The sequence below is a fragment of the Episyrphus balteatus genome, chromosome 3 (genome assembly GCF_945859705.1).
Source record: "Episyrphus balteatus chromosome 3, idEpiBalt1.1, whole genome shotgun sequence".
Taxonomy (NCBI): domain Eukaryota; kingdom Metazoa; phylum Arthropoda; class Insecta; order Diptera; family Syrphidae; genus Episyrphus; species Episyrphus balteatus.
In genome coordinates this window covers 97,525,451-97,540,446 of record NC_079136.1, presented here as the reverse complement: position 1 = coordinate 97,540,446, position 14,996 = coordinate 97,525,451, and the positions used below count along the sequence as shown (strand labels likewise).

At 28.6% G+C, this 14,996-nt stretch overlaps 2 protein-coding genes across 6 annotated transcripts in view; both read left to right on the top strand.

Annotated features, from left to right (window-relative positions):
- Positions 1-561: 561 nt before the first annotated feature.
- Positions 562-1,285, top strand: LOC129916671 (uncharacterized). The gene is made up of 2 exons (XM_055996769.1): positions 562-939; positions 999-1,285. The coding sequence occupies exons 1-2, from the start codon at positions 687-689 to the stop codon at positions 1,232-1,234; spliced, it is 489 nt and encodes a 162-aa protein (XP_055852744.1). The 5' UTR covers positions 562-686; the 3' UTR covers positions 1,235-1,285.
- Positions 1,286-7,524: 6,239 nt separating this feature from the next.
- Positions 7,525-14,996, top strand: part of LOC129916650 (protein unc-79 homolog) — a 37,865-nt gene continuing 30,393 nt past the window's right edge. For 3 of the 5 annotated variants that reach the window (XM_055996738.1, XM_055996737.1, XM_055996740.1), the window contains exons 1-6: positions 7,526-7,835; positions 7,920-8,039; positions 12,621-12,782; positions 12,991-13,161; positions 13,230-13,319; positions 13,477-13,662. In XM_055996738.1, coding sequence (XP_055852713.1) covers positions 7,781-7,835; positions 7,920-8,039; positions 12,621-12,782; positions 12,991-13,161; positions 13,230-13,319; positions 13,477-13,662 — 784 coding nt within the window. In that variant the 5' untranslated portion in view covers positions 7,526-7,780. Of the gene's footprint in view, positions 7,836-7,919; positions 8,040-12,237; positions 12,256-12,307; positions 12,390-12,620; positions 12,783-12,990; positions 13,162-13,229; positions 13,320-13,476; positions 13,663-14,996 lie in introns of those variants that run through there. The other 2 variants (XM_055996741.1, XM_055996739.1) reach the window with 2 other exon arrangements.

The following is a 14,996-nucleotide window of genomic DNA, read 5'->3' as shown; positions in this document are numbered from 1 at the left end:
TCGAAAAACGATTTTTTTTTCGTTTTTAGAGTGTTTTAAGAAAAACAGACCTACGGACGTCACTTTCTTGAATTTCCTAATCATCGTAAAGTTTGTTTTGATTAAAATTTCGTTTTTTTTTACCATATAAATTCTTGCGTTAAAGGCCAATATATAAAAGGCTATCTGGTACCCTTATAAGTCGAAAAGGACTAGCATTTCATTTGTAAAACTTTTCCTAATTGATCACCAAAATTAATTTCCTTGTTTAGCTCATATCTTGTTGTAGGATGTTTTTTCTTTAGCTAACAAAATTTTGTTCAAAGAAATTTTAGGCATACAGCCATGGCGGCTGTTTGAGTTTTAACTGTTTAAAATTTAAAAAAAAACGTATACAAAAATTAGTTCCAATTGTAAGTTCTTGAGGCTTGTGTGGCTTTTTTTTAATAAGCTGTGTTGTCAAATCAGTATGTGAGTCAATAATAAAATCTACCAAATCAACCTAGTAGCTATAAGAACCTTGGAGGGGCTGATTGGCTTTGAAAGTCGGTTTGAATTATTTTATATTTTATTCAAAATCAAAATTTTCTTTGCTTTCAGTAAAAATACTTGGTTTTTCCTATTTCTCCGAAAATAACTTCAAATAGTTTCTTAATTTCTCCTTGTTTCACAATTATTTTCTTTAAAACTTTTAAAAATAGACTGAAATGGCTTCAATAAACAAAAACCTAACAAATCTCACTGATATTCCTTTAGGATTGGAACAAGGCGATGGAATTGATATAACTGCTGTTAAAGATGAAAAAATTAAATCTAATTCCCTGAAGAGATTCTTTCGAATGACAAAGAGCAGCATGACCACATCTAAAAGTTCAGAATCGGATGATACGGTTTGTGAATCTGAGATGAAAAATATTCGTTCCCTTCAGTTGAGATTTGGAAGCTTTCACAAAAAAGATGGTAAATTTGAGCAGTTTAAAATATGAAATTCACATTCAATTTTTTCAATACAATTCTAGAAAACGATAAAGAAAAATCAAATGCTGAACCAAGCTCGTCTAAAGAAGCTATGAAAACAAAACCAACAGAATCTCGTGTAAAATTACAAGAACGTATGTCAAACTATTGGAATACAGCTTTTAAGAAATCTTTAAAAAAGTCTTCAACCAACGACAACCCACAAATTGAAGGCAATGTTAACCCTCCTTCGGATGATATTGACAAATTTGCAAATAATCAGTCAGCCAATTTGTAAAAATATCCTTTTTGTAATAAAAATCCAAATTTAAAAATAACAAACTTTCAATTTCAAGACTTTATATGTATAACCACCCTTTATACAACCCAACACATTCATATACCTACACAATATTACCCCCATTAGTGAGTGGGAAACCCAATGCAAACATCAATAGGTCAAAGATTGAAGGTGTCCTCGTATAGAGTGTCCTGTTTGTTATAAATGAATCCGTGTCCCCTTTAACCGAGTAACTGATGTTTAAAAAGGCTTTAGCTTAAAATACACATGTGTGCCATGGCAGCCAAACTGTGCTTCGTTTAATGGAAATGCGCTGGCTAAATTCTGGACGAAGTCCTAGAAGTGAATTATTTTTATTGTGAAAGTGAGCTGATGGCTTGGAATGGGATCTTATTTATATGCAAATGGTGTAAAATAACTGTTTGGTATGAAATCACTGCAATTGCAATTGGTAGGGCTGTGTTGGGCTGAATATTAAGAACTATGTGGCAAGATGGTGTCATTTATGGATTTTTTATTGTCCTAAAAATTGTCTGGTTTGTGTAATCGTCAAGTAAATAATACTCAATCATAATTTTTAATTCTTATATTTCCAAGTGAATGAATTAATTTAATGCATGTTTATCCACAAAACGGATGTTTTCAAACCGCATTAATTTTTCGCACCTGCTGTGCGTAAATTGGGAACTTACCTTAAATTAAAGCGTCTATACCCCAAAGGGAGTTCAAAGGGAAACTTTTTATTACTATTTTTGTAAACAATTTTTCACGTATGTTTAGTTATTCGATTATATATGTAAGTGATTTTTCCGTTACTATTCATCGATTTTTATAAAAATACACTAGCCTAAAAAATGTGATTTAGATGTATCTCAGTAAAAAATGATCGTATCATGACAAAACAAAAAGCATGTGAAAGCTCAATAGTTTTAGGATTTTAATATTGAATATTTTATTTCAAATAGTGAAATATCAAAACCATTGGAACTATTTAAAAATCAAAATTTTCCAAAATAAGGAAGAGTATCGAAAAATGGTATGAATTTTTGTTTCCAAATTTAATTTTTTTTTTTTGAAAACTTTTAATTTTTCCTTGGTTTTTATCTTAAATTTAAACGATATGATGTGAGTAATTTACTGCTGCAAAAATGTGGTGTTTTATTTTGATAGCTTTTCTAAATTGATTTAAAATGTAAGAAAACGGGTTAGGGTCGAAATGCTGTATGTTGTAAAATTCTGTAATCAAAATACTGTATGCCAAAATACTGTATGTCAAAATTCTGTATGTGCAAATTGCTGTACGAACCAAATTCTGAAAGTCGAAATTCTGTATAGCAAAATTCTGAATGGTCAAAATACTGTATTTCAAAAATTCTGTACATCAAAATTCTGTAGGTACATATATCAAAATTCTGTAAAAATGCTGTAAAAAATATGGTTTTGTTAATGTATGAAAGTGCGAGCGCACTTTTTTACATTATCAAAACGATATTTTTCACATTATTTTTACAGAACTTTGAAATACAGATTTATTTTAAAGAGGTCTTAATAAAGAGGCAAGCTTCTAATGCTGGATTAATCTAGGTAAATTATTAGAAGCTACGGAAAAAGGAGAGAGAAAACAAAACTCCACACTTATTTAAAAAACAATCTGAACTAAACCACGATGCATACCAAAAATGGATTGCAAAAAAAAATAAATTTATATTGATTTTGACATTTTTTTTGTAAAATGTATTTTGTATGTTTAAGAAAAGTTTGATTTGTGTTTCTAGAATTGATTTATGGCGTTTTCGATTGGCAGTCCGGAAGCGTCCGGAATCATTCTGAAAAAATTTTATTCACACAAAACTGTCAGTTTTGTACGAATAAAACGCTTTCAGAATGATTCCGGACGCTTCCGGACTGCCAATCGAAAACGCCATTACTTTTTTACTTTAATAATAAGTTTGTATAAAATTACAACTTTATTGTCAATAATTATATTTAAAGCTATAGTATTATGTGTTTTTTATCAAAGGAAATTTCTTAAAAAATACTGTATTGAAAATACAGTATTTTGCCGTACAGAAGAGTCTCGAACCTTACATTTCAATTTTTATTGTTTTTCGTCCTATTTTATATAACAGTTTAAACTTAGTTTTCTCAGAAGTTTGTGAAGAAACCTTTTAAGTGTTGTATATCAATAAAAAGGTTAGAATCTCTACTTTATAAATCCGTCATTTGTTTTTGAATGAACTTCAAATTGATTGTCTTAAAAAAATAACAATTAATGGGAAGTAATTTGGCAAACTTTAATTTTCAATTGTAGATTTCTCCTTTGCCGACGACTGCCGATGTCGAGTTATGAAAGAATTTAGAATCTCATACTACTCAAAATTAAGGAATAAAAATAAAATTTTGCGCATATTTGCGCCATTTTGATTTACGGTCAAAAATGTATAAAATACAAATTTTTCAAAAATGTTTGCAAATATTTTTTTTACTGTCATCTACAGGGTGTCTCAAAATTAATGATTCAAATGAATAATTCTGATAGGCTATTTAAAGGGCTCTTATAATTTGGTAACTTGTTTATCCCAAATATTTACGGTTTTCGAATAAATACACTTCTTGTGAAATTTCGAAAAATTCCTACTTTAAAACAGTATTTTGCTTCCCCTGTTCATAATTTATTTTTGTTTTTTTACAAATCTGTCCCTTAAACAGTAATTGATAATTAGGGACAATTGACAAATGAAAAAAAAATTATTTCGCTACAAATTAGTTTAAACAAAAGCTGTTTTTGTTTTTACTGTGAAAAACCTTGTTTTGTTGAATTCAAATTATAGTATCTTTCATCCTAACTTCAATTTCCAAATCTTTTATACTTTTTTTGAAAACTGTGATAACTAGACAAGTTATAAAAATGATAAACCAGTTTCAAAATGTACAATTTATTTTTTAGGGTGTTGCTCTAAAATAAAAGTAGGAAATTGAGTTTCATTAAAACTGCTAACTAAATTGTAGCGATAAGGCCAACAAAATAAATAATGTTTGATTAAATAATTGATTCTTATTTACCAATGTTTTAGTGAACGTTTGTAAAAACAAAAATCAATTATGAACAGGGGAAGTAAAATACAGTTTCAAAGTAGGAATTTTTCGAAATTTCACAAGAAGTGCATTTAATCGAAAATGGTAAGAATTTGAGATATGTATTTTATACTATTACTTTTGGGATCCCCTATAAAAGGAATTCCCAACAAGCTTGACATTCTGAACGGATTTCAAGTCCCATTTTTTGCCGCAAATCAAAATCTGCAGATTTGATTTTATTTTATTTCATCCCATTTTTTCAAACTTTTATTTTTTTACGCTATTTTAATTCTTATCTCAAGCTTTTGTTTTATTTAAAAAGTCTTCTCTATAAAATATTAATAATTTTCATATTCTATTTCGTTATAATACTTTTTTCCTCTTCAACCTTTTTTTTGTTGTTTGAGTTTTATAAAATACACAATAATTTTGAATTTATTAAGAAAGTGGCTAATTTAGTCTCTACGTTTTTATAAACCTATCCCTTTCACATTTTTTTCTTTATTTTCTTACTTATAAAATAAATTCTACCTACCTACAATGAATTTTATATTATCTTTCATTCGTATGATTTTTTTTGAATTTATAATCTTTCAATTTTTGCTTTCTTATATCCAGGATAACTTCACTTATATTTAACACAAATTACAACGACTTAAAATATAATTTTGTACATGAATTAAGCCATTAATTGATGAATTTGAGCTATTTTTCATAATTTCTGTTTTTGAAAATATTATAATGAATACATACATAATTTTTTTAGTTCTGATTTTTATTGAGAAACAAAAAAGTTATGGAATTTTGAGATGATTAACATCGTTTGGTCCCATAGTGCCCCGGGGCAAGACTAAATTTGGGGACTTCTTTGATATAGAAAATAAGAACAAATAAAAAATTACGTATACGCCCTACATTTTTTTTTTTTTTTTGGGCCCTTGATTATCGCTAAGATTGTTCAAGTAACATTTTTTTGGGCTTAAAGATAATTATCTTTTGTATTGTTATTATATAATAAATTATATAATTTTTCTATCAAAAAACCGTTTTATTATTTTGGGGCTCCTGAGGTAATGTTTTTTTTTTTAGATGAAATATTATGTGTTTGGCTACCAATTTATTATGCATTACACTGAAGATTTTTGTCTCTATTGTGTTCAAAGTGATTCATGTCAAATATTTTTGCTTCGTTACTTTTATAACAAGTTGCCTTTTCTGCATTGTCTCCAGTCGGGGCCCTGGCGTGTCGGGGGTGTCTTGCCCCAATGGTGTTTACGCCCCTAGACGTGATAGTTGATCAAGCTGGGGAATATAATTTAATGTCATCCGCTCATTAAATTAAATTACATATTTCAATGTGTTTTTTAATACTGAATGGAATGAGATAAAAGATATCTGGATACGATGACCTTAAAATAAATTATAATATTTTTTAGGAACAAATTATATTTTTGAGTACGTATCGTAGTTCCCGACTAACAAATTTGCTCTTATAAAGCTTTACAGGTGTAAATGTTGTTCCTGTAAAGCTTTATAGAAGGGATAATGTTTGTTGGGTTATGTCCTCTACAAGATTTGTATTTATGTTTTTCTTATTAAAGAATAACTGCTCTTAAAATACTTTAAGAAATGCAGTTTTGTGCATCTTCAATTAAACCCGCGATAAAACTCTCTTTGCACGAGGTACAAACCTATGCTCACATATAAAACTTATTCACTTACCTTTTAAGTAACAATTCATTATCTGGTACACCGATGGCATACAACTCAAAATAAAGTGCCCATTTTCCTTTATATTTTAATTTAAAACTAAAAAAAAAACAAATTTTTTTAAATTCAAAAATCAAGTTCGCTGTTCAGCTCTTTTGTTTAAAATTGAATTGCATTTATGTTAATAATAATTGTAACTTTTCAGGAATTAAAAAATTCTTTCAAACCTTTAATATTTTAATATTTTCAATAAACATGTGATTTTCTATTTGCGACTCTAAAAAAACGTTTTAAATAAAATATTTTTCGCCATTGACCTGCAAAACCTAATGAATCATAACTTTAAAAAATATTGTTATTTCTGTTTTTGAATCTTCCATTCAAAAAATATCGTTAGAGAAACCTACCACTTTTCGAAATCTTCTTCAAAGTTTTAATTTTCTCTTTTTATATTTAATGAATTCAGGGGTACTAATGAACATTCCCCACAAAACATTTCCCCTTTATATGAAGCATGATAACAAAAGAAATAAAATAAAACATTCTTATCAGCTACCCCTTTGCAATCATATGTTTTTTGTTGATACCGGCAAACTGTATCCACTTACATTTTCCTTAAGGCAACAAGTGTGTTTATGTTTAAAATACAATCAAAACTGCTCCTTCAAAGCGCATGACATTTTCTCCTTATAAATGAATTCAAGGAGATTTAATCGATTTTTAAAATTTGTTATCAGTCACGATGTCATACGCATAGTCTATAAGAATATCTCTCACAAAATGAATATATGTTCAAGTTGTTTCTCAACTTTATAAAAAATATAATTTGCGATCATGGTTTGATTCCGAATCAAAATTTCTAATTTTGAGGACAACCTCAAAACGTCATTGAAATTAACAAGACTTCCCATATTATTAGGTTTTCATAATATCTTGACCATGGCGAAATCTCCTCAAAATCCAGAAGCATGAGATTTTCATAAGTTAAAAAAAAAAAGATTAAAAAAATGTAAATTTTGTTATCAGTAGGGGTATTTTCAACTGTTTGCATTTGGTACTTAAACGTCAAACAAAACTATTTTACGTGCGGTGTGAACCATTTCACTAGATTTCGTAATCTTTTTGTCGAAATTCAAGATTATTTTGGGAAAACGATATTAGCAGCAAAAGCCAAGGTTGTTAGTAAACTTTGTTGGGTACATATCTGCCTCTTTATCAGAAGCCTAAATTCATAGCTGATATTATAATTCAGAAGATCACTACTTTTATTTTTTTTTTTTTTTTTCAATTTACTAATACATACATAATATATCAACTTTTTGTACTCAGCAAAAGATTGTTCTTAATTTTATGTCATGCGCATCTTGTTTTGGTCACCAATATAAAATTAACAAGTTTAGTTCTGATACACATCTGAATTTTCTTCAGTTTCTGAGACAATTTTTACAAAGGATGCAATACTTTCTTGATAAAACTCTCAAAAATGTCTACAAAAATACTTAAATTCTAGTAAACAATCAAAAATTTGTCATTTAATTTGTTATTCACTAAAAATATTTTACGAAAAACATAAAATTATGAATAGTGCGCCAAATAAAAGCTAATATTTTCACATTTATGTACTCGTGAATAAAGAAAAAAAAAAAAGTGTTTTGAAAAAATTCATCAATTGATGTTGATGACGCCCACGTCAAATAGTAAATCCATATACTAGATGTATGAAATAGAATAGAGGATACAAGTGTACTCGCATCAATGACGGGCAGTTTCAAAGTACAGCTCATCAACATGGGCACGAGAGCTGCGGCCTGTAAGTACCTTTACATTACATAACATTTTCTTTCATCTAAAAAAAAATATATTTATTAAAAATTTTCTTTATAAAACTTTACAGTTCAGGCTAAGCTCAGATGTCTTCATGAGTATCATGTTCGATTGCTACACAATGTATTGCCAGCACCATCGGGAGTGGATATTGCAAATACTATCAAGTATTTTTCACAAACTTTACTAAGTATGTAATTAGTTCTTCTATCTCACAATCAGTTTATACTAAATACTAAATTGAGGTATTTTATATAAAAAAAAATATCAGTGTTGAAATATAAGTGATTTTTTAAGGTTTTCGTCAAAAAAATATTTTCTGGTTATGTAATCTCTAGGAATCTGGCAGGTTTTTGTTGGCCTTGAGTACCTTAGAGTGGGTGCTATTCACTAATATCATATTTTTCGTGTCTCTATTATACTTTCTTGTATGGATCCGTATTACTCTTTACATATTTAATAATGTAAACAGATTTGTTGAGCTTATAAACTTTTTAAGGCATTGAGGAAGAAATATTAGCTGACAATATTATTTGAATCCATAGTTTTTGATTGTGCTACAGTGAAAATATGTACATATAGTTATCTATTTACGAAATGATTTAATAAGAACATACTTTGTAAACACGGGTTTAGGAAAACAATTCAGCACATACATACTGATTTCTGATATGCAGATGGATAATGCTATTTTAAGAAGTATGAGTTTTATATCCCCTTCCCAGTAAAAGATCTGAGAAAAATTGAAATAAGGGTAGAAATTTCATGTGAGATGAAATAAGTTTTTATGAAACAAAGAAATTCATTCCATGCTATTTGTTTTTCAATATTTTTATGAAATCTAAAAAAAAAAAATTTTTTAATTTGATAAAAAAATAAAAAAGGTAAATTTGATGATATTTAGATTGCCCATGGAGAAAAACCTATTGAGAGTGAGACACAATTTTCCATAGTTTAGAGCAGTGTTTTTCAAAGCATGCCAAATATTGATACAAAAAATAATGCTAAAAAAAATAATCATTTTTATCAAAAAACAAAACCGACTTCCATGGTTAAAACTGGGTTTTATGGTTTTTCTAATAGTTCCTATGGCCAGAACGGAACGACATGGCAGCCACCAGATTTCCATTACAAAAAGAATTATCAAAATTGGTTCACTCAGTGCAAAGATATGAGGTAACAAACACAAAAAAAAAATACAGTCGAATTGAATACCTCCTCCTTTTTGAAAGTCGGTAAAAAAAAAACAAAAAACAGAAGATTTCTTAGTGAGACAAATGTGTTTGTATGTTTTTTAATAAATGTTGAAATTTTGGATTGATCTTTGATATTTTAACGATTAAATCGTTTTCTTAGTTAAGTTTGATTCTCTTCATAGTTTTGATGTCCAAATTTGAAGAGAATGTCATATATAGATACACCTATAGTTATGAAGTGGAGAAATGTACTAACAACCGCAAAGCTTCGTTCGCCAGCTCAGAATACTCTTCTCTTCTCTTAATCCAGAAATTTTCAATTGTTTTTAAATTAAATCCGTTTTTAGCATGCCACCCCAACTAACACTTTTGATTCCATAAAGCTTTATAGAAGCAAAAGAAGCATGTATAAAGCTTTACAGAATCGAAATTGTTAGTCGGGACCTGCAGTTAAGTCTAAGTAAAAGGATTTGAAATTCCATCTCAGTTCCATTTTCACTTTCAGAATCCATTTCTGAAAGTAACTCAATAGTTTCATCTCCAAATTCAATAAACTCTGTACCATGAGAGAAATATGGGAGCTAACCAATATTGATTCTTCCCATGAATTTTCTTAATGAATCTTTTGAACGCAGGGAGAAGAATCAAATTTGTTTGCTTGACACGGACCATAACCGCAGTTTTCCAAGACATCCTCTGATTTTGTCTTTTGCAGTTGTTATAATGTTTTCCTCTTCTTCCTCGGAGCTTCGCTTATTCAGGATGTTTAAGTTGTCAAACAGATCAGCAAGAAATGATAATTTTAAAAGCCACGGAGGGTCAGAAAAATGGTTCGAACTTTCGGATTTTCAATCTTATAAAAAAAAAAACAATAATTAAGATCTTAATTCCAAAACTTGTGTCAATACTTTTTCACCCTAACCTCTGTGTGGTAAAAAAGATTATTTTGGATTGAACCCATTTCATAGCATACAGTCGACTTTGTAGGATGCAAGGCCTTGCCTTTTATTAAGTTCACTTCTCTGATCACATCATTTAATTCTGGAGGCAGTATATTTTATGCAAGGAGAGAGCAGAGTGTTCATTATGAGTTTGGCATTGTGGATTTAAATTTTGCATGATGAGTTTCAATTTTGTTGCCGGTCAAAGCTTTAGCACCATCGCTACAAAGGTATGTGGTACAAACACTGGTTAGTAGTGTGAGCAGGAAGAGCTAACCAAAATAAAATGTGCAACACGGAAAAAAATTTTGAACGGGTACAGTTAATACAGCTATTTAAAAATACTGACACATTATAGTGTGAGGGGGTAGCCAAAATATTTTTCATCTCAAGGGGGTCGCGAACTCAAAAAGTTTGAAAAACACTGGTTTAGAGTATGGTAGAATCAATTTTCTTAATTTTTTTCGTATTTAAATATTGAATTATCTTTCAAACTTTATTGGACAGATTTATTTTTATGTATTTGAGTTCAGACCACAATATATGGTTATGGGTAGGTATTATAGAAGAGAGTTTTTGTATGGCTTTTTCATGCTTGCAGTGCACCACTAAAACGAGTCTGATGATCTAGTTAGTTCCCGTGAAATAGCTATAACTCCAGTCTATGAACTTGGTTCTTGGAACTTATTTTAAAGTTCTATATTTACATATATGTATAATTAAATTGTTTTTATTGTTGAAATACAAATGTAAATAGTTTGAGGACGAAGTGTGTAAAAAATTCTTGGATACATAAAATATTTAAATTTAGTGGAGTGGACTTGCTCCAGGTAGGAGGTATTCAATTCGTCTGTATTTTTTATTTTTTTTTTATGTTTGTTACCTCATAACTTTGGACTGAGTGAACCAATTTTGATAATTCTTTTAGTATTGGAAAGCTGCTGCCTGCAATGTGGTCCCATTTTAATTTCGTTCAGTTATGGCCATAGAAACTATTGGAAAATCCATAAAACACAGTTTTGATCCACGGAAGTCGGTTTTGTTTTATTTTTTGTTTTGATAAAAATGATTATTCATCATTCCATGGAAGTCGGTTTTGTTTTATTTTTTGTTTTGATAAAAATGATTATTCATCATTTAAGTGGTAGATGCAATTTTCCGACAAGTTGACTTCAAATACAAAAAAACATTTTTTGAACACAATGGCAACACCAACAATATTAAAATACATAATTTTCAAGAGCCAGACGTTTATTACTATCAGTAAAATTTAAACCAAGTAAATTTAATGAAGTTCATATTTTTGAAAAACTGGTACTCAAACTCAGAAAAGACATGTTAATAAGGGTATTCACGTAACGAGATAAGTTTCTACTTTGTAGAAAAATAGAAAATTTCGCAAAAGGTTTAAACGAACACCCCAGCAGAAAATAATTGCGTAAACAAGGGAAACAAACAGCTGTTTGTTAAACGTCAAATTGAACTTATAAAATTTGTTTACTTAAAAAAATTAAGTCAAGCTAATTTTGCAAATAATATAATATGCAACAATAAAAAAAAATGTAATTTGCTCAAATAAAATAATATTCTCTTTTCAATATTAACATATTTTATTTGTGGTTATCTGAATAATAAGACATAAATCGCGTTCAAACAGATATTCCGGATACGGGGATCCCAGATAGCCTATCCGATAGATGATTGAACACACCCAAAGTTTATCAGATTTTTTTTTCTACGGTTTCTGCTTCAAATTTGTGAGATAAAATTCTATGATTTGCGGAATATTTTTCCCATACAAATTTTGACAGCTCATTTCTACCGATAGAAAATTCTACGGTTTCTATGGGTTTTCCGCGTTTACGTGAATACCCCTAATACATATGTCTTTTTTCAAAATTTTTAATTTTAGTATTTTATTTTATTTTCAAGTTTTTTGTTGCCATATTTATTGTTAGTTGAATTCAGAAAAGAAAATGACGATTATGTACTACCTACAGCTTACAAAAAAAAAATTAAAAAGTATTTCATTTTGAAAAGTGTTTGAAAAAAAAAACAACTAATTTTTATTTTTTCAAAGTTCAATATTTCAATATTGTTGATATTTCAATAAAAAAATTCAGTATGTATCAAAAAAATTCAATTGAATTGAATTAATTTTTGAATTTATTTTTTCAAACTGTAATTTACATTATCTTTTTTTTCTGAATTCAAATAATACTTAAGGCCAAAAAGTTTTGAAAAACAAATTCATATTTCGTTAAAAAAAGTCAGGTAAATATTTTTTTAAAAAAATCAGAGTTTGAGAACTATTTTTTCAGGCATGGGCTTAATCCAATTTCAAAAATTCCAACATACATAGAGTTAAAAACAGAAAATGGATACCTACTATTTCTTCAAATGGTATGCTTGTAGTCTCTTTTTATTCTAGATCCTAGTGATCATTGAAATTATTTCTAACAATTATTTTAAATCTACCCAACCATTACATTGTTAATATATTTGCAATATATTTAAGACCAATTACTTTTAAAAAATTAATATCTTTTATTTTTTCTTATACATATTTGATTAAGATTCAAAAAAGATAAATTCCATGATGATATTTATTAATATTGTTTTTGTATTCCAAAGCTGTTTTAAAAGATGTCCGCACATCACCTCATCAACTTATAAATGACCCACTAGAAGACCCCACACGAATGTCAGCTTATCCGAATCTCGAGTATGGTAATCTGTACAATGCCCTTACAATGCTACTAGATGTCGCTCCATGCATTCAATATGGACAAATAAGTAAATCTTATATTTTAATTTCGTATTCATATCCAGTAATGTTATCGAATAAGATTCCTTAAATTTATATTTTTTGTATAACTTTTCTTATGCTTTACCATTTTTATTTTTCGAAAAGAACATATAATTCAATATAACTTCTGATCCACTTATCCATTTTCTTGATAACAAACAGCACAATAATAATAATTTATTTATGATCTTAAAGTCTTTGGAAAAGCCCTTCTGCAATGTCTTTGCTGTATTTTACCCTTTTTGGATAAGGATCTGATTGATAATCTCCCCTACCTGGCGAGTTCAACAATTTCAGTGTTACCACCGGCTCTACATCAGGACATCGTTAATGCTCTATGTTATTACATTCTTCCATTTACTATAAGTAAGTTGAACAAATGAACAAATGTATTTGAAGAATTTAATGTGATGGGATCTTATTTTTTTTTGCAGCTCGTAAGAGTCCAGAAGAACAGGAATGCCAAGCATGTCAATCAGTGTCGTCAGTGATAATGATGATTCTGCAGTATTCTCAGAATCCAGGTAAAATTGTTGGTTTGACTTCTTTTAGTTGTCACCTTCTTCTAGATTATTAAATAATAACTTCAGGAGAAATGTTTAATGTTTCATTCACATTTCACACCGTCATTTAGTACATTTTATTTGTAGTTTAATTTTTGTATATTTATCTTCTTTTTAGCACATCATTGTCAGCTTCTCGAATGTTTGATGACTTTGAAACATAACGTGGTCAAGGATATTCTCTGTGTGATTGCTTATGGAACATCTGTTTCCAGATCATCGGCTGCTAAGCTTTTGTTTTATTACTGGCCAGCTTTTGATCCGATTTTGTTTGATAAAAAAGTACTACTATCCAAAATGACAAGTAAGTAAATCTTAATTTAGTTAAATTATGAAAAACAAATAATAGACAAAAACATTACTGTTAAAAAACAGGTTGTCTGTAAAGCCGGTTTACGGACTATGATTTTACGTGATAACTTCGTAAGAAAACAGGTTGTGTGCTTTTGTTTAAAATGAGTCAATTGAAGTGTTTATTTATTTCAAACAATCATAATTTACAAGAAAAAGCTACCTTTTTTCTATTCTCATTATATTAATTTTTTTATTTTAAAAGCTTACAAAAAAAAATTAAACCATTAAAAAGCCAAATACATCTTCTAAAGAATAAAACCATGTTTAAATTTTTACAATGCGCACAAAGTATTAAAATAATTTATTAAAAACAATCATTTCTTATGAAAACAGTGAAAAAATCACTTCCATCACACAAAAATCCATTTTTTTGATATAACAAAACATATATAGGTACATATGTATAATATATTTTATACCACGTAAAAGCTTATTGCTTCAGCTCAAAATATATATATATCGATCATGTCTATTAGACATCTACAAAAAGAGCTAGAATTTTTTGAACTCGATCAATTTTCACCAAAAAACGCAAAAAAAAAACATATAATTTTATCTTCTCACGCTATTGAATCAATTTTTTTCAATGACAGCTATTAAAAAATTTTATATCATGTAAAAGCTCATTATTTCACCTTTCATATGACGTTTCAATCTTATTTCTTCGATGCCTAGAAAAAAAGTTAGAATTTCTTAAGGCCAACCATGTCGAAATTCCAAACTGAGATTACGGTACTTCCCACACTGGTGACTGTTCATGATCAACAGATCTCCACAGGTGTTTTGAGGTATTTCGCAAGTTTTTTTAATTTAACATTTTGTTGCTTGTAGTGAAGGTATAAATTTGTGTGATATATCGAATAAAAGTTAATATCATCAGGATGCTGAATAAAGTTAAATTAAATTTGTATTTGCCCTAGATCAAAAGATATAACCTGTTGAAAAATAGAACTTTATTTTACCGTTATCTCAAAATTGTGACTACAAAATTAAAACTTTGCACAGAGTCCTGTCTATTATCTATCTACAATATAAATTTCATTTATTTGTCTGTTAAAGAAAAAAAGATAAAAATAAAAAACTGTTAAAAACGGTCAAAAAACTTGTTTTTCCCGTTTTTCGGTAAAAAAAATCATTTTAAAATAACAAATTTTTTGCGCATGCATACGCACGATTATAGACTACATTTTTTATAAGTTTGAGATTTTTTGAACGCTACGAAAAATTTAAAAAAATAAAAACTCACCCAAAATTACCCCAAAAATAAGTAGGTGTTTTTCAAAA

Excerpts from the sequence above, each read along its gene's own strand:
- LOC129916671 (XM_055996769.1), top strand. The coding sequence starts at position 687 with ATGGCTTCAATAAACAAAAACCTAACAAATCTCACTGATATTCCTTTA. Across the intron at positions 940-998 it reads AAGCTTTCACAAAAAAGATG|AAAACGATAAAGAAAAATCA; the intron begins GTAAATTTGAGC and ends ATACAATTCTAG.